Source organism: Phytophthora cinnamomi (assembly GCF_018691715.1).
Source record: "Phytophthora cinnamomi strain GKB4 chromosome Unknown Contig35, whole genome shotgun sequence".
Taxonomy (NCBI): domain Eukaryota; phylum Oomycota; class Peronosporomycetes; order Peronosporales; family Peronosporaceae; genus Phytophthora; species Phytophthora cinnamomi.
The window spans coordinates 701,385-719,027 of record NW_027150968.1 but is presented as its reverse complement, the minus strand read 5'-3'; the positions used below and the strand labels follow the sequence as shown (position 1 = coordinate 719,027).

The following is a 17,643-nucleotide window of genomic DNA, read 5'->3' as shown; positions in this document are numbered from 1 at the left end:
CTCCGCAAGAGGCCCGGCCTCTGCGTCGTTCTTCGCGGTGTCTGCGCCCTGCGCAGACCCGTGGTCCTTGTTCCTTGTGGAGTCTGTGCTCTGCACAGACTCGTTTTCCTTGTTCTGGGGGTCGGCGCCCTGCGCTGACCCTTGGTTCTTCCTGCCAACGCCTGCACCCCGCGCAGACCTGGTTGTCTTGTTCCTTGTTGTCGCGGCTGACATTGTGCAGGTGTCAGCGGCTTTCTGCGGCTGCTGTGTTGCAGTCGTAGATCCTCCCCCACTTGAAGTGGGAGCCACCACTCCGAGTAAACTCGGCAGACGGGGATGCCGCATGGCATTCACATAAAACGGTGTATGCCCGGTCGAGGCATGCACCGAGTTGTTGATGGCGAGTTCCGCTATCGACAAACACTCACTCCAGTATTGGAACGAGTGAGCGTAGCTCATCAACATATCGACGAGCACGCGATTCACGCGCTCGGTTTGGCCGTCCGTCTGCGGATGGTCTGCAGTCGACATGGAAAGCTGGCTCCCAAGAAGTGTAAACACTTCTTGCCACAGGTGCGCTGTGAAGCGCTGGTCTCGGTCCGACACAATGTCGGTCGGCATGCCATGGTGTTTGAACATCATGTCGACGAACAGACGGGCCGTCTGCTTCACTGTCACTTCTGCCGGCACTGTAGCAAGATGTACCATCTTGCTGAAGCGGTCTACGAAGACCACAACACCGGTATTCCCTCCGCTGTCCGGGGGAAGACCAAAGATGAAGTCCAAAGACATGGTCTTCCAACACTCCGACGGAGTCAGTAGTGATTGCAATGGGGCCTGCGCAAACGGCGCAGGCTTTACGCGTTGGCACACATCGCAAGCACGGATGTACTTGCGCACCCACTTATACTGGTGGTGCCAGTAGAAGTCGCGCGTGAGAAGGACGTATGTCTTCTCACGTCCGAGATGTCTCGCGGTCGGTGCATCATGATACTCGTACATGATCCTGAGTCGCAGGTCATGATCGTTTGGCACGACAACGCGGTCCGCGTTGTCGTCGACTGTATTGTAAAGCAGTATTTCGTCGTGCACACGATAGCGGTGTACATGCGCACGAAGATGCTTGGGCAGCTTCTGACGGGGCTTGTCAGAAGGCGCTGTGCCATAGGCCAGCAAGAGCTTCGCATCCGCGTCGTGCGCGTACGCGGCCTTCACATCATCCAACAGAGATGATGTGGGTTTGCTCGATCGCATGGTGTCAATGGCATTGACGTCAGCAGCTTCTGCATAATCCGGCCGACGTGATAACGCGTCGGTCACCACATTCAATCTTCCGGATTTGTATTCGACCCGGAAGTTATACTCCGCAAAGAATGAGAGCCATCTCGCCATTCTTTGTGATATGTGTGGTGACTTCACTGCGGTGCGCAGTGATGCATGGTCGGTGTAGACCACAAACGGTCTACTTCCAAGCAAATGCACTCGGAACTTTGCGAGTGCGTATTTCATGACAAGGAGTTCCTTATCATGCACCGGATAGTTGCGCTCAGCTGGCTTCAGCTGACGCGATTGGTAGTAGACGACACGATCGATGCCCTCGCGATCGTGCTGCATCAACGCACATCCGATCGCGAAGTCGGATGCGTCGCACACTACGTGAAATCGGAGATATTGGTCAGCCACTGCCAAGATCGGCGCCACAGTCAAGCCCCGCTTGACTGCATCGAATGCCTTTTGGCAATCAGTTGTCCACTTCCACACAGCTTCTTTCTTAAGAAGTTGTGACAGCGGACGGATCTTGCCCGCGCAATCCTCCACGTACTTGCACAAGTACGTGGCCAAGCCAAGGAACTGCCTCAGTTCCTTGACACTTGAAGGCGTTGGCCATTCATTAATCATTCTGACCTTTTCCGGGTCAGGGCGAACGCCATTTTTCCCTACGAGACACCCGAGGACGGGTATCTCGCTCTCCCCGAAGATACACTTCTTCAGGTTCGCGTGGAGCTTATACTTTCGCATAAGCTCAAGTAGCTTCCGGAGATGCACCCTGTGCATCTCTACGTCGGTCTTCCTGTCCACAGCCCGGCTGTGAATGAACACATCATCGAAGTAGCTCGGCGCGAAGTCGCGCACCGAGCGCAAGAGGTGTGTCACGCACCTGTTGAAGGTCGCAGGGGCGTTCTTAAGCCCTGCGGCATTACTAGCCACTCCCAGAGCATGCCACTTGGCGTGCTCACTGCCGTCAGAGGGATATCGCTCTCACGCATTAGGATTTGATAGAATCCATATCGTAAGTCGAGAGTACTGTAAGCGGTACTCCCGGCAATCGAATCGATGATAACATCTTTTCGTGGTATCGGCGTCTGTGCCAGTACCGTCGCATCGTTCAGCTTGTTGTAGGCATGAACGATGCGCCATCCGCCCTGTGGCTTTTTGACACAGAACGTCGGAGCACTGTGCGGGGACTTCGATTCCCGCACTTGTCCTGCTTTGCGACGACTTTCAAAGAAGTCGTCGATTGCTTTTACTTGCTCTCGCGGCAGTGGCCACTGCCGCGTGACACAGTACTTGTGCCCGGCACGAGATCAATCTCGTGCTGTATGCCCTTATCCTGCGGAAGCTCCGCAGGAATCTCTTCCGGGAGTACGTCTTTGTACTCCCTCAATAATTCGTAATAGGGACTCGACTTCAGCGAGTCCCAGCCTTGTTCCTCGAAGCGCTCTCGCTTCGTCTTCGCACTGAGAGTGTCTTCACTCTCAGTGGTACTTCCCATGAAGAGCTGCCTCAGCTCTTCGCTCTCGCTCTTCGTTCTTTCGCTGTCCGAAAGAACGCAAACTTGCTCGATGCGTCCGTCGTGCAAGTCGCGCGTGAAGCGTTTCCAGCTCATGACTGGAAGCGAAGTCAACTCCGACGCCCTCGTCGGAGGATTAGCGAGTTCCATTTCCTGACACTGGAATCCAGTATCGGTAAGCGTCCACACGTTCAGCGTCTCGACATCCGGCGTCACCGCCTCTGTCTGCCCGGCAGAACAGTTCTTGTTGCGTCTCGGTCCCGGACCGATACTTGCGCAGCGTTCTTCGCATGCGCCGTCTTCTTGTTGTGCGGAGCCCGGCTCCGCATGGTGGTTCTTCTGGTCCAGGCCCGGCCATGGACAGTTGTTCGCCGGCGGACCCTGTCCGCAGGCGCGCGGCATCAAGCCCGGCCTGACCGCATGTTTCATCTTGCAGCCCGGTTGCATGGTAATGTGTTCCTTCGCCGGCAGACCCTGTCTGCGGGCGCGCGATATCAAGCCCGGCTTGATCGCATGACGCTTCGTCGTGCAGCCCGGCTGCACGACAGCATGCAAATTGCGTCAGTGCGGTACGTTTGCAACCATCCGTACTGTTTGCAGCGTCAACTCCCGGAGTTGACACGCCTTCGTCACCTCGACGCCATTCATTGGCGGAGCCCCTCATGACCGAGAGTGCGTCGCCTCCCGGAGTCGACGCGTCGTCGTCGTCGGCCTGACCTCTTCGGGCAGGGACTGTCCCATGCGTACTTGAACGCGAGTGTTGGTTCCCGGAACGGACGCATCCTCATCTTCCGACGTCGGCAGCACCGCCGACGTGGATCCCACTTGTGCGTATACTCGCGCACCCCTTGGGAACTCCGGGAGAGCGGCATTAAGCGCTGTCTCGACTGGCGAGTCGCGCGCATATGCTGGTGCGTGCGCTGCGGTAATAGGGCCATCGCTCTCTGTTCCGCAGTCGCGACCGAAGCGCACGAGCGTGCACTTCTTCCAGTCAATTACCGGATCTTGCTGTGCAAGCCACGACATGCCCATAACAACGTCGAACTAATCGTCCGGGTCCAGGACGATAGAGTGTTCGACAAACACCCCTTGTTTGTAAGAGAAGCGCACGTTCACGACGCGCTTCTCTGTCTTCACGATGGCACCTGTTGCCAATCGAACTTCCAGAAGACTTCGAGGTACCTTTACCTCCTCGAAGTCAAGACTCGGTAAACTCCGCAGTCGAACAAAGTTGTTCGACGCGCCCGAATCTACCAGAGCGCGAAGAGAGTCGCTCGCTCTCTCCGACGTTTCCTTCAAGATGACCAGGTTCGGCCTGTCATCTTGCTTCTTGCAGCGAGATCTGGTCTCACTGGGGGCTGCAGTCCTCCGTGCCGCGTGCCCGATGTCGGCACGCGCGACTGCATTACCAGTAGGGCGCCCCGCGCCTACTGGATGTCCGCGTTTTTTGTTGGTCCGCGGCGATGCCTAGCATCGCCACGACGGCCACCATTGTAGTGCACGGGAGCCGTGCACTCTCTGGCAAAGTGACCGATCCTTCCGCAACGGAAGCATCGCACATTACTTCCGTGCTGCTGGTGACCAGCAGCTGTTGCATTCGAGAGGTCCATTGGTTCCGGACCTCCCGTCCTCACTGCCGGGCGCGGTTGCGACCTCGGCATGTTCGCATGCAGTTTAGCCTGCCGCATGCTAAACTCTTCTTGCATTGCGAGAGTAATCGCAGCTTCGAGAGTACTCGGGTGCTCTCGGAAGAGATAGGTCTTCACAGGCCCATCTCTAAGCCCCTTCATGAACGTGACGACCTTGGTCGCCTCGTTTTATCGGGTTGGTCACGATGTTCGAGACCAAGTACCGTGCACGCTGCGCGTAAGCATGAACGTCATGTTTACCCTGCTGCAGGTCGAGGAATTCCGCCCTCGACCGGAACTCATTTTGCGGGGGCTCAAACGCTTGTCTGAGCTCCTCTTTGAATATCTCGTGCGTGCTAAAGCACGTAGGATCTGAGAGTCGGCGTCCGCACGCCCAACTCCTCGCTCGTCCGCCAAGACATGACATGGCGAACGCAACCTTTGACAACGGGTCGACGATACGTCGAGCCGCAATGGCTGTGTCGAGTTCGACAAGCCATCGGAGGAGAGGCTCGCCCTCTCTTCCCATGTAGTTGCTTACACTCAGTTTCAACGACTGAGCACGCGGTGTCGTCCCCGATGACGCCGTCGCTGAGGAGGCGGCATCACGCTGCTCCTTCATGATGAAGCCCAGAGCAACACCATGTTGCTCCGTCGGCGATAGCGTACGCAGCATCGTAGCTATCGCCGCCTCCCCAATGACTGTTGGCAGTCGTTGGAGGGCCTCCCACTCTGGATCCGACAGGTGGGGGCAGTCCGCGCGTGCAACATGCATTGCAGGCGTATTGGAGCTCTCCATGGGCACCTCCGTGCTCATGGGGTTCTCGGCTCCGCGTTCGTACACCCTGTACGAACGTCACGTAGACGGTCGTTGGACGGATTACAAAGTGCTACTAGGTGTAGTGGGCCTACTTTGGCTCACTACTTTAGCTTACACGTCGCGCTACGGGTATGAGGAAGCGTAAGTACTTAGTAATTACTTAGGTTAATTATACTTGAGTCCACAAGTATAATATAAATCAAATAAAACACCAAGTAGCTAGTTTCAGGTAAAGTGAGAACTGTATTGTTTGTAAATTGATCTTCCTCTTAAATCTGCTAAAACTGTTTATCATCTATGAAAGGGGTTGGCAGCGGCTGGCTGGCTGTCAGAGCCCCGCCAACATGCACGTCTCTAATTGGTAGAAATATGCTGCTTTCTACCAATAGGATCTTTGGGTATGTGTGAACCACTCATTGTGGTGGCCCACTTCCATGTATCCATTGATGTGCCTTACACCAATGTGAGGAAGTATCTGAAACCTTTAACAGATATTTATCTGTTAAACCATAAGTGACAGTTGTCACTTGTGACCGTTGTCATCCACAAGTGACTATTGTCACTTGTATGTGTAACCCCGTTACAGTCCAGCAGTGGGGGCGGCGCGCAGGGTGAAGTTCGTGTGACCGTCCAGCAGTGGGGACGGCGCAGGTGGTGAAGTTTGTGCGATCGTTCAGCAGAGGGGACGGCGTACATGGACAATAGAGGGCCTAACGGATAAGTATGGGTTACAGAACGGTACAGACACTAACAGAGTTAAAATGGGTTTGGTTTGTATTACAGAAGACTACAACCAACTAAGCTAAGGGAAGATGACGCAGCAGAGGGCGTCAAGTGTTTCGAGAGATGAACGAGCTGGTCGACGTGCTGCGCAGGCCGAAGCGGATGCGGCGGCAACATGTGAGGCAGTGGCATCGGAAGCGGTTCGCGAGGCAGCGAAGCGAGTGCAGCTTGTGCCTGCCGCGACGCTGTTTAGTTGAACGGACGGAGATTTTGTGGCGACGTCGGCGAACGTCCGGGTCTCGACAGGACGCACACCGAGGACTGAAGACGGCGGCGATGATGAAGACGATGGCGGTGTCGCGTGGCGGACTCCGGTACGGGAACTGGGGGGCAACGCTGTAAGTACGGATGGAAGTAGTGGAGGTGGCGGTGGCCAAGGTGCTTCGCAGGCGACGAGTCTGGCGGCAGCGGCGACTGGAGGTACCACGGCAGTGCGAGCGGGAACGGGAACTGATCCGCCGGCTCCACCAGGTCCGCCAGCACCTGCAGCACCAGCGGCATCACCAATACCGACGGTGATCTACCGCGATCGGGAGCGGGAGAAGAAGTTGAGACTACCGAAGTTCAAGGGGCTTGACGAGTCCAAGCTCACGGTGAAGGCGTGGTTAAAGGCGGTGAAGAACGAGCCTTGCCGCCAGGCCGCGATCTTGCACACCGAGTGGCGCGAGCACGAGGTGTTAATCGATATGGTGGCGAGCTTCGAGGGTGAGGCGCTGCTGTGGTTCGACACGGTGGAGGACTCCTTCGTGAGTCGTGAAGACCAGACGTACGAGAACCTGAGCCGGTTGCTGAAGGACCGGTACATGGTGAGAGGTCGAATCCAGAGGTGGTGGCAAGGCTTCGTCTTCGTAGGCAGTAGCGGGGCAAACCTCTAGTGGAGTACGCACAGAAGTTGCGAGAGATTGCGTCGAGCAACCCCGTTGACGAAGAGTGGCTTGTGGATGCGTTCCTGGCGGGGATGCACAACACGTGGAGCGCGACGCTCATACGCGGACACCGGCCAGCGACGTTGAACGCGGCGGTGAATGCGGCACTTGACCAAGTCGGAGAGTACGGAGAGGGCTATGGCGTGGGGCTCGGCATGGCCATTGCGACGCAGGGCAGGCGCGTGGCGGCCACGAGCGCGGTGCCCACGATGGCCCCAGACTTGGGCAACTTGCAGTTCGGTGGCGGAGGGAATTTGGGGTCTGTCGTGAGCGGCTACAACAACTTCGGTGTCTCTGCCGGCCCCCCTCACAGATACGATATGGAAGGGCGGCTAGTAGTTTCGAAGGGAAGTACGGTACATCAGGTTGGCGGCCAATGGGATGCGATGGTTCCTACCGGTTACCAGATTGTACCGGTATCTGTTGGACCGAGTCGCCAGGGAGCCAGCGCGGAGGGAAGTTCAAAATTTCAAACTTCGCAGCGGGCGAAGCAGCAACCAGCACACGGGCAGCATGCGGACAGCGGTACGGCGGTTCGGCACACGGGCACGACGCTGAAGATGGAGGGCCACGGAGGCCAAGGTAAGCAAGGTGGCAGCTACAACGCAATAGAGCCGTTGAGGACGCGAGAGGAGCGTCTACGCAACCATCAACGCTACGAGGCATCGAGGGCGCAGCGGCAAGCAGCAGCGACACGGTCGAAGGAAGACGTCTAGTGCTGCTACTGCCATGAGATGGGGCATTATGCGGCGGAGTGCGAGCTGAAGCGCGCCGACCTGCAGGACAGCAGCCCGGCAGTGGATCAGAACGGCGGTGCTAGCAACCAAAGCACCGACGCTTCGGGAAAGGCGCGGCGGGCAAAGGGGACCCCACCCTACCGCTCGCTGAAGAGATACGGGGACGGATCCGAACCGCTCGCCCTCGCCCTCGCTCGGGACGAAGACGGCCAGGACGACGGCGTGCACACCAAGAAGAGGACTGGCGGGCGCAAGAAGGCGGAGAACGCACCGGTGAGGTGGTGCGCTCTGAGGAACGTAATTGACAAGAGCAAGCGGCGGTGCTGGTGCCGGACGAGCCTGCCGGCTTGGGGGGTGAAGACTGAGCAGTGGTCGACGAAGGTGGAGCCGTTGACCAGAGGTCGCGATGCTCGCAGGCGGTTGTTAGGCACATGGTGCATGACGGCGGCGTGGTGGTCGCGATTGGGGAAGACGTGCAAAAGTACGTCGGCGCGAGGAACAGCACTGGCGGGGGACTACAGACTGGGGATGGCGGAGCAACGACGCCGGACCCAAGCACGGTGCGCCGTGGCGGCGGGCGCCGCGTGCACTTCGTGGATGCGAGGGAAGACTGAAGACGGCGCTCCGGAGGTGACGACGGAGACGACGACCATCGTCGTCGACAGTGACGAGACGATGGTGGGCAACGGTGAGGACGGTGAGTTGGCCGACAGCATTGGTGGTACGGTCGAGTTCGAGGCTACGGACCCGGCCGTGGTGACGACGAACGCGGCCGTGGACCCCTTGAGTGCGGATGTGTATGCAGCACACGGTGACGACGAGGGTGTGGCCGTGAACATGGAGTCGGTGATCATGCCGGTGCTCGTCGAGAAAGAACAGCGAACAGTGATGACGGTGCACGGCAGTGCTGCTGCCAGGAAGATTGTGGACGAAGTGTCAAGTGCTGGGGATGGCAGGAACGAGACGCCACCTCCTGGCATGGAGCAAGTGGTGTCGTCGGAAATGCAGCTCCGCGACGACAAGCAGGCCAAGGTCATGCAGGCGAAGGCGAAGCCGAGAGGACCAGGCAACGTGGCTGAAGAAGCGGCCCGGTGGGCAAGGAAGGCGGCAAAGCAGCGTGAACGGTCGCTGCGACGCGAAGTCCGGTGGTCTGTGGAATTACAGCGGCGTACGACGACACCGAAGTCTAGCGCAAACGGCACGGTGGTGAACGGTGAGTCGGGCGAGACGGAGATAGTGGCCATCGATGGCCATCGAGGGTGTGCAGAGGCAAAATGCAGAGAAGATGGTCGGCGTTGTGAGCGAGGAGCCGAGCGGTGAGACGACCGAGGACACCAGCGGGTACTTGTTGGTGTCCCGGATAAGACGACGGTTCGAGAAGACACCAGTAGACTACATGGAGGGGTTCAGCGAGGCGCTCGTGCGCGTCATGGGCGTGTGGCGCTTCGAATTCAAGACCCAGTACGGACAGACGATGAGTGTGGACGCGCTCGTCGTGGATCACGACACCGAGGACTTCTTGGTTGGTGAAGACTGGATGTACGACAACGAAGTCAAGATCGACTTCGTCAGCAGTGAGATGAAATGGTACGACGACGGAGTGAAGAAGATCTTACCTTTCGTCGGAGTGGGAACGTGAGAGCAGCGAGGGGCTCGACCAGAAAAAGTGCGTCTCCTGCGCAAGTCGAAAATGCGCACACAGGCAGTGCACAACGTTGAGGTGGCGGTGCCAGCGAAGGATGGTGCCATGGGACTGTTCATGCCACGGGTGCGGAAGCAGTCGCACTTGTTGCTGGCTCTTACACTAGTGACGGTGCGGGACGGCAAGGCAGTCGTTCCCGTTTTGAACTTGGTTGGACGCACGCCCAAGTTGCCCAGCAAGGGGAAGCTTGGCACCTGGGTGCCGACCGACCGTGAGATGGACATCTTAGAGCTGGACGGCGAGTTAGATAGAGAGCGGGTGAGTGCGTGGCTGGAGTCGCTGCGTACGACGACTGCACCCCTGTCAAACGAAGACGAGCTGAACATCGGTGAGATGGAAGACAAAGACAAGGAGTTGATATTCACGCTACTACGCAACTTTCCATCGTTGCTAGAGCTGACGACGGGATGCCCGCCAGCGACGACGTTGGGTGTGGTGCACCACATCAACACGGGTTCAGAACCGCCCGTCAAGGTGTTGCCGAGGAGACACTCGAGGTCGGAGCATGAGACGATCGACGCCGAAGTGAAGGGCATGTTTCACGACGGGGTGATCGAGGAGGGCACGGGGGCATGGGGCTTCCCGGTCGTCCTCGTGCGGAAGAAGGACGGGACCGTGCGGTTCTGTGTTGATTACCGAATGTTGGATGCGATCACTAAGAAGGATATCTACCCGCTCCCTCGCATCGACGAAACACTGGAGTCAATGCTTGGGGCGAGAAGGTTCACGAGTCTAGATATGCATGCGGGCTACTGGCAGGTACCCGTGGCGGAGGACAACAAGGACAAGACGGGGTTCGTCACGCGGCAGGGCCTCTTTCGGTTCGTGAGGATGCCGTTTGGCTTGGCGAACGCCCCGGGCACGTTCCAACGTATGATGGATGCGGTGCTCCGGGGTCTCGCGTGGAAGAGCTGTTTGGTCTATCTGGACAACGTGATCGTGTTTTCGAGTGGCACGGTTTCACGTCATGTGGTTGAGCTAGCTGTGGTACTGGAGCGGCCGGCGAAGGCAGGGATATCGTTGAAGCCCAAGAAGTGCAGCTTCAGGATGAAGAAGTTGGAGTATCTGGGGCACGAGCTGGATGAGGACGGTATTCGGCCCTTGGTGTCGTTGGTGGAGTGCGTGAGGCAGTTTTCGGTGCCTCGGGATACAGCGGAAGTTCGTCGTTTCGTGCATCTTGCTGGCTACTATCGGCGGTTCGTGCCGAACTTTGGAACCAAGGCGGCGTCAATGACTAGATTACTACGCAAAAGTGTTGAGTGGCAATGGGGGTGCGGGCAACAAGAAGCTTTTGATCTATTGAAGGCGGAGCTGACTAGAAGGCCCCTTCTTATCTACCCTGACTTTAGCAAGTCATTTAAGCTGGTGACGGACGCATCGGAGGTGGGCTTGGGCGCGGCGCTCATGCAGGACCACGGGAACGGCGACCAACCCGTGGCGTTCATGTCTAAAGTCAACTCGCCAACGGTGTCCAAGTACGGGATCACGGACTTGGAGTGCGCTGCAGTAGTGTGGGTCGTGCGGCTGGTCAGGCCTTACTTGTATGGACGACGGTTCGAGTTGGTGACGGATCATTCGGCTTTGACCTGGTTGATGAAGACGAAAGATTTGTCAGGCAGACTGCATAGATGGGCATTACAGCTGCAAGAATACGATTTCAGCATTACGTACCGTGCGGACTCAACCAACGTTGTAGCAGATGCGTTGTCACGAGCACTGCTACGCGCTGTGGTGGTAGCAGAACCACGGACGGAAGACGACGGGGCAGCTGGTGATCAGCTGGCTTCAGAGACGGAGGAACCAGATGTCAGAATCGCTAGTGGCGAGGCAGCGCCAGTGGCGACACGACAACAGGGGAAGGCACAACGGAAACTGTGTCGCTAACTGAAGAGAGCGGCCAGTTGACGGACGAGGAAGTGAGGCAGCTCCAGCGGGAGAACAAGCTGGTGAAGCGTCTCAAGGATGACGGCGCCTACAATGGACAGGAGGTGGCCGTGGAGAACGACTTAGTGTATTTGCGTGGCAAGGACGGAGCGCTGCGACTGGTGCTGCCAGTCCCGTTGCGTGCGAAGGCGCTCCGTGAAGCGCACGACTCTATTTACGCAGGGCATCTGAGGACGCCTTAGACATTGGCACGGGTGGCCCGGTGTTACTGGTGACCGGGCATGCGTGGCCAAGTGAAGAAGTGGGTGCACAGCTGCAGGGATTGTAGTACCCGGAAGACACAGCCGACGGCGGTGATCCCGCCGCTTCGAAGTCAAGGGATTGGTGCTGTTGGTGATCGGTGGGCTCTGGACGTGGCAAGACCTCTACCGCTCACACAGGATGGCAATCGTTATGTCATCGACGCGGTGGACTACGCGAGCAGGAACGCGGTCGCCGTGGCGACACCCTCACACACGGCGGAGTATATTGCGAAATTTGTGGCGGAGCGGCTGGTGCTCGTCTACGGACCCATGCGTGAGTTGGTCATGGGCGGAGCCCCGGAGCTCAAAGGAGCAGTGGTGAAGCACTTGGTGCGGTTGCTGCAGGCGAAGCAGCCGACACCAGTACCGTACAGGCCCAAGCTGCTGGGTCTGGTGGAAAGGTTCCACAAGGTGTGGAAAGACATGGTCTCTATGTACGTTAGCGAGAGCCAGGATGACTGGGACCAGTGGCTCCCGTGTGCTCTCTACGCCTACAATGGTGCGAAGCAAGGGACCACGGGCTTTACGCCCAACAAGTTGATGATGGGTAGGCGTTTGCGGGCGCCAAACGAGTTGCTGCGGTCGAGTGAGGTGACGGCAGTGGGCAAGTGGTCGGCGTACCACAAGAGGTTGGTGAGCCAGATGGAGAAGGCGGCGGCGTTAGCGGAAGAGGCGTAGCGCTGAACCAGCGAAGACGAGAACGATACTACAACCAGGGCGTGGGGCAGAACATGCGGTTTCAAGCAGGCGACCGGGTGTGGCTGCTGAAGCCTCCTCGAGGCAAAGGCGTCACGTAATTGGCGCACCAATGGGTTGGTCCGGCGAGGATTGACCAGGACGGGGGCTATGACAACTGGATGGTGACGAGGCAAGCCACGGGGGACAAGCTGAACACATCCTGCTGCCTTATCGTTGCAGGCCTGGGCAGCTGGAGACGGTGGCTGACCAGATACTACGAGAGCTGCCGAGAATGAAGGCCAGGATGTGGAGAATGGCGTCTCTGCAACGGACATGCAGGGCGTCGATCGGAGTGCGAGGCCGAGCACTACAAGTAGTAGCGGCGAAGCTGCCGCCAGAAGAGATGATAATGGACGAGGCCGTGGCGGGCCGATACCACTGGCTACTGATCAGATGACAGTGGTTCAGGCAGAGCCACCGGCAGCAGAAACAGATTAGACAAGACGAGGTGAAGGGCGGAGCGTTGCGTCGGAAGCCAGTGGGGCTGAAGATGTAGCGCCGAGTCCGGAACCACCAGGAATAACTGGCGGGGGTACCGGCCAGACTAAGGAACGACTGGCAGTCCGGGATCGGCTGACGGGAGCAGAAGACAAAAACGCAGGCAGTGGTGAAGTGCACGGCGAGGCGGTCAAGGCCAAGAAGGCGCCTCGGAAGCGCAAGACAACAGAGCGAGCGAGCGACGGCCATGGCAGTGACAGCCATAGCGAGTAGCAAAAGAAGCGACGGGTCGAGGCGAAGGCCCGGCAAGGACGAGCGGCGAGACGAAGTGCTCGCCGTGACCAGCAGACGACGGCTGGAGCAGAAGCCGTTGGTGCAGATGCGGATCTCGGGGTTTCGGGTGCTGCGGCGGCCGACCGTGGCGGAGTCGCGAGAACCAGAAGCGGCGCCGACCACGGCGGCGCAGCGACAGCAGACGAAGGCGGTGGTGACAGTGCAGTGCGGACTGGAGGCGGAGCTGCGCGTGCGCTCCGAGTTCGTGGAGCTACGCGCTGGACGACGCCGACTCACCACCTGCTGCAGGAAGCAACAGAAGGATCAGTCATTGAACGAAGACAGCAACGAGTTCGCAATCGAGCAGGAAGATACGAGATCCAGTACCAAGTGGAGGTTAAGCCCATACCTGGTGGGCCAACGGCGATGGAGTGGCTCACTGCGCGTGAGTTCGAAGACTTGCTGGACAGACGAAAGATCGGGGACGATCTTCTGTCGGGGGATGGCGTGTGGATATCACGTGCTCTTTAAGCGCCAAGAGCACTCAACGTCGCTTGCCAGTGACAATTGACTTGACGGACAATGGTGTGGAGCACAGCACCATGGATGGTGACGAGTGAAGGCGATGCCGTGGCGGAAGAAGCTGCGGTCACCGAAAGTGTTGAAGCTGCGAAGAGTCGGTTGACGTTGACAAGATCGAAGATCACAAGGAGAGCAGACATGGAGGGCGAAGGACAGTGGCGAGTATAATCGCCAGGCGATGCGATGCAGACTGTAGGTAGGCGGTAGGTATAGGCGGCGGGGACTAGCTAGGAGAGCTCTGTGTGTGCGGCTGGCCTCACATCTCTCAGTTGCAATTTGGACGGGAGTAGTCCGGATAAAGCAGCTAAATACTACGCGTAGTGTTCTGCGGCAGGGACCTGCACTACCCAACAACAGAAGAGTTCGTACTGCGGCCAAGGGGGTCGGCGCGTGCGGGTCATTGCAAGGTAGTGCTGAGTAGTTTAGAGGACGAGCGATGACGAACGTCGTGTGTCACAGGGTGGCTGGGAGCGTGGTCAGCGACCACGAGGGCGCGAGGGGACTATTGATGTCCTCTTGGCCGTGGAGTGCAGGGCCCGGAGTGGACCCGATGGGTGTGTCTACGCAGGAACGGTCCTCACTCAACCTTGTAATTTACATTCGGGCTTACAGAAGGCGCGAGGACGGGTCCATAGACCTGCCCGGGTTGCCGGCTGCCTAACAATGTTCTCTCCCTAAGCTGGTCCCTGGTGCGGTTGACCTCAGTTGGACCCCCGACGTCCGCGTCGGCGATGCAACGGTTCCAGCTCCTGCTCATGTACTTACCCTCCCCTCCGAGTTGGATCTCTGCACTTGTGCAGCGTAGTGGTAAGCCATACCGACAATATGTTTTCGGCGCTGTATGCATCGATAAACTAACAATAGTGACGAATACAAGCTAAAAGTTTCCAATATGCCGTGATTTTCTTCGTGGTTTTGGGGGCAAAATTTGAAAGCGCAAACGAAGCCGTGATCGGTCGATAAAAGGTCGACAAGTGACTTGATTGCATCGTTGCCATCAATAATGACATGATTCGATGGGTCATGCTCAGCGAGACACCCTAGTGCATAGGCACCTGCATCTTTTCAGCCCGGGCGCGACTGGATACACGTTCGACATGCCGAGGAACAGCTCCCGCCTGCACGATTTTACGGGGCACTGCGGGATGAGCCATCGCTAAGCTTCTGAGGGCAGATGCAGCCGGTCTGTGTGATCTCCTTGTAAAAGCAAAACGAGTGCCCGGAGTGCTCCTTCGTGTACAATATCGTCGGCAATTGTACCACATACAGTAGCCAAATTTCCTAGGGCTTCCCTTGCTTTTCCTTGTAGATCCGTCAAGTCGCTCGAAGTATCGCCAACAGAAAAGGAATAGCTTCTTCACGCACAATTGTAACAGCACTGTTGTCATTGTTTTTTCGCCGGTCGGACTAACGCTTTTGCTGCGCCCTCTTTGAGATCGTCGGTTCCTTCTTTTGGAAGCGGAGCGAGAGCAGGAATGCCTCCCGCAAAATCAACCTCAGCGAGAGTAACATCGGTAGCCGATAGGTGGACCAAGGCACTAACATCGCCTTCTTTTTGATGCGTGCCGGTATTGCCCATTTGTCGCCATGATTGCGGCTCAAGATCAAGCTTGGGCTCGGCTGCAGCGTCAAGTTGCGGTGTTGCTCGGTCTAAAGTCCAATGAGAAGAGCAGGAGGCAACATGGCACTCGCAGCAGCACCTATGGGCTACGACAAGGATTATGGAAGGGGACCCTACTGGCTGGGTGTACGAGGCACAAGCTGTAAGTGGGCGAGGGCACACGCCCAAGACTGCACGAAAACTGGACCTGAGCAAGAACGCAAGAACGGCAGCAAGTGAGAAGTTAGTTAGTGTCCTTACATTTGTGTCTTGCTTTTCTTCATTAATAAACTTTCCCCTTTGGATACACCACGGGTTTCGCGACAAAGCTAGCTTTGCGCTCTTCGAAGCGTTCAGTTTGTTGATCCCGGAAGTCGTCGACTGTCCGGAACATCGCCTCTTCGGTGCGCGTGGCGACCGAGAGTTTCCTGTCGTCGTTTGGCCAAGGACAACCGAGAAACGTCGACTAAGTACGAGTTCGAGGAACTTCGTAACTCCACTAAGTGCGATTCTATTGAGTTCGCCTTAGGTTCGACTGGAGTGGACTTCAAGACTCCGACGGTGATTTGGAGGTGTTGCTGCCGCACCCTATCTTTGAGGTCATCAGGGCTCCTGAGCTTTCCAGCTGGGACCATGCTGCCCTCATTGATTGGCACCGGGAGTGGGAGCGCAACGTAGAGAAATTTGCCACCGCTGCACCACCACCGGCGAGACGTTTGAAAACGTTGTCGCCACCGTCAAGGGTTCGGTGAGGCCTAAGACGCTGAAGAACATGGCTACCTACGTGCTGAAGAAGCCGGTGGCATCGGTGACCAACGCTGACATCATGGAGGCCGTGAAGGCACGCTATCGCACGCTCAAGAGTTTGTAACGGGGTTACACGTACAAGTGGCTGCAAGCCACTTGTGAATTTAACAGATAGGTTATCTGTTAAACGTTTTGGATACTTCCTCACATTGGTGTAAGACACACCGATGGATACATTGAAGTGGACCACCACAGTGAGTGGTCCACACATACCCAAAAGATCCTATTGGTAGAAAGCAGCATCTTTCTACCAATCAGAGACATGCATATTAGCGGGGCTCTGACAGCCAGCCGCTGCCAACCCTTTCATAGATGATAAACAGTTTTAGCAGATTTTAGAGGAAGATCAATTTACAAACAATACAGTTCTCATTTTACCTAATCTAAGTCACTTGGAATCCTTTCTTACTTAACTTATATTTGTGTATTCAAATATAATTAACCTAAGTAATTACTAAGTACTTACGCTTCCTCATACACGTTGCGCAACGTGTAAGCTAAAGTAGTGAGTCAAGTTAGACCCACTACACCTGGTAGCACTTGTTGGTCCGTCCAACGACCGACTGCTTGACGTTCGTACGCGGTGTACGAACGCGGAGCCGAGAACCACATGAGCACGGAGGTGCCCATGGAGAGCTCCAACACGCCTGCAACGCATGTTGCACGCGCTGACTGCCCCCACCTGTCTGACCCAGAGTGGGAAGCCCTCCAACGACTGTCAACAGTCATTGGAGAAGCGGCGATAGCTACGATGCTGCGTACGCTATCGCCGACAGAGCAACACGGTGTTGCTCTGGGGTTCATCATGAAGGAGCAGCGTGATGCCGCCTCCTCAGCGACGGCGTCGTCAGGGACGACACCGCGTGGTCAACCATTAAAGTTGAGCGTAAGCAATTACGTGGGAAGAGAGGGCGAGCCTCTCCTCCGATGGCTTGTCGAGCTCGACACAGCCATAGCGGCTCGACGCATCGTCGACCCGCTGTCGAAGGTCGCGTTCGCCATGTCCTGCCTTGGCGGACGCGCAAGGAGTTGGGCGTATGGACGCCGACTCTCCGATCCTACGTGCTTCAGCACGTACGAAGTGTTCAAAGAGGAGCTCAAACAAGCGTTTGAGCCCCCGCAAAACGAGTTCCGGTCGAGGGCGGAGTTCCTCGACCTTCAGCAGGGTAAGCATGACGTCCATGCTTACGCGCAGCGCGCACGATATTTGGTATCAAATATCGTGACTAACCCGATTGACGAGGCGACCAAGGTCGTCACGTTCATGAAGGGGCTTAGAGATGGGCCTGTGAAGACCTATCTCTTCCGAGAGCACCCGAGTACTCTCGAAGCTGCGATTACTCTCGCAATGCAAGAAGAGTTTAGCATGCGGCAGGCTAAACTGCATGCGAACATGCCGAGGTCGCAACCGCGCCCGGCAGTGAGGACGGGAGGTCCGGAACCAATGGACCTCTCGAATGCAACGGCTGCTGGTTACCAGCAGCAGGGAGGTAACGTGCGATGCTTCCGTTGCGGAAGGATCGGTCACCTTGCCAGAGAGTGCACGGCTCCCGTGCACTACAATGGTGGCCGTCGTGGCGATGCTAGGCATCGCCGCGGACCAACAAAAAACGCGAACATCCAGTAGGCGCGGGGCGCCCTGCTGGTAATGCA

At 57.2% G+C, this 17,643-nt stretch overlaps 5 protein-coding genes across 5 annotated transcripts; all 5 read left to right on the top strand.

Moving 5' to 3' along the window:
• Window positions 1-6,399: 6,399 nt before the first annotated feature.
• IUM83_17036 (Retrovirus Polyprotein) lies at window positions 6,400-7,643 on the top strand (the record flags this gene model as incomplete). The annotated part of the gene is made up of 2 exons (XM_067941962.1): window positions 6,400-6,807; window positions 6,891-7,643. 2 exons carry the CDS (start codon window positions 6,400-6,402, stop codon window positions 7,641-7,643), a joined length of 1,161 nt encoding a protein of 386 aa, XP_067792398.1.
• Window positions 7,644-7,661: 18 nt separating this feature from the next.
• IUM83_17035 (RNA-dependent DNA polymerase) lies at window positions 7,662-9,303 on the top strand (the record flags this gene model as incomplete). The annotated part of the gene is made up of 2 exons (XM_067941961.1): window positions 7,662-8,877; window positions 8,945-9,303. 2 exons carry the CDS (start codon window positions 7,662-7,664, stop codon window positions 9,301-9,303), a joined length of 1,575 nt encoding a protein of 524 aa, XP_067792399.1.
• A 51-nt stretch (window positions 9,304-9,354) lies between these two features.
• On the top strand, window positions 9,355-11,492 carry IUM83_17034 (Gag-pol fusion protein; the record flags this gene model as incomplete). Its single annotated transcript, XM_067941960.1, has 3 exons — window positions 9,355-9,986; window positions 10,716-10,893; window positions 11,268-11,492. 3 exons carry the CDS (start codon window positions 9,355-9,357, stop codon window positions 11,490-11,492), a joined length of 1,035 nt encoding a protein of 344 aa, XP_067792400.1.
• A 39-nt stretch (window positions 11,493-11,531) lies between these two features.
• On the top strand, window positions 11,532-12,230 carry IUM83_17033 (Enzymatic Polyprotein; the record flags this gene model as incomplete). Its single annotated transcript, XM_067941959.1, has 1 exon — window positions 11,532-12,230. One exon carries the CDS (start codon window positions 11,532-11,534, stop codon window positions 12,228-12,230), a length of 699 nt encoding a protein of 232 aa, XP_067792357.1.
• A 745-nt stretch (window positions 12,231-12,975) lies between these two features.
• Window positions 12,976-13,532, top strand: IUM83_17032 (uncharacterized protein; the record flags this gene model as incomplete). The annotated part of the gene is made up of 2 exons (XM_067941958.1): window positions 12,976-13,397; window positions 13,472-13,532. The coding sequence occupies 2 exons, from the start codon at window positions 12,976-12,978 to the stop codon at window positions 13,530-13,532; spliced, it is 483 nt and encodes a 160-aa protein (XP_067792373.1).
• Window positions 13,533-17,643: the final 4,111 nt, after the last annotated feature.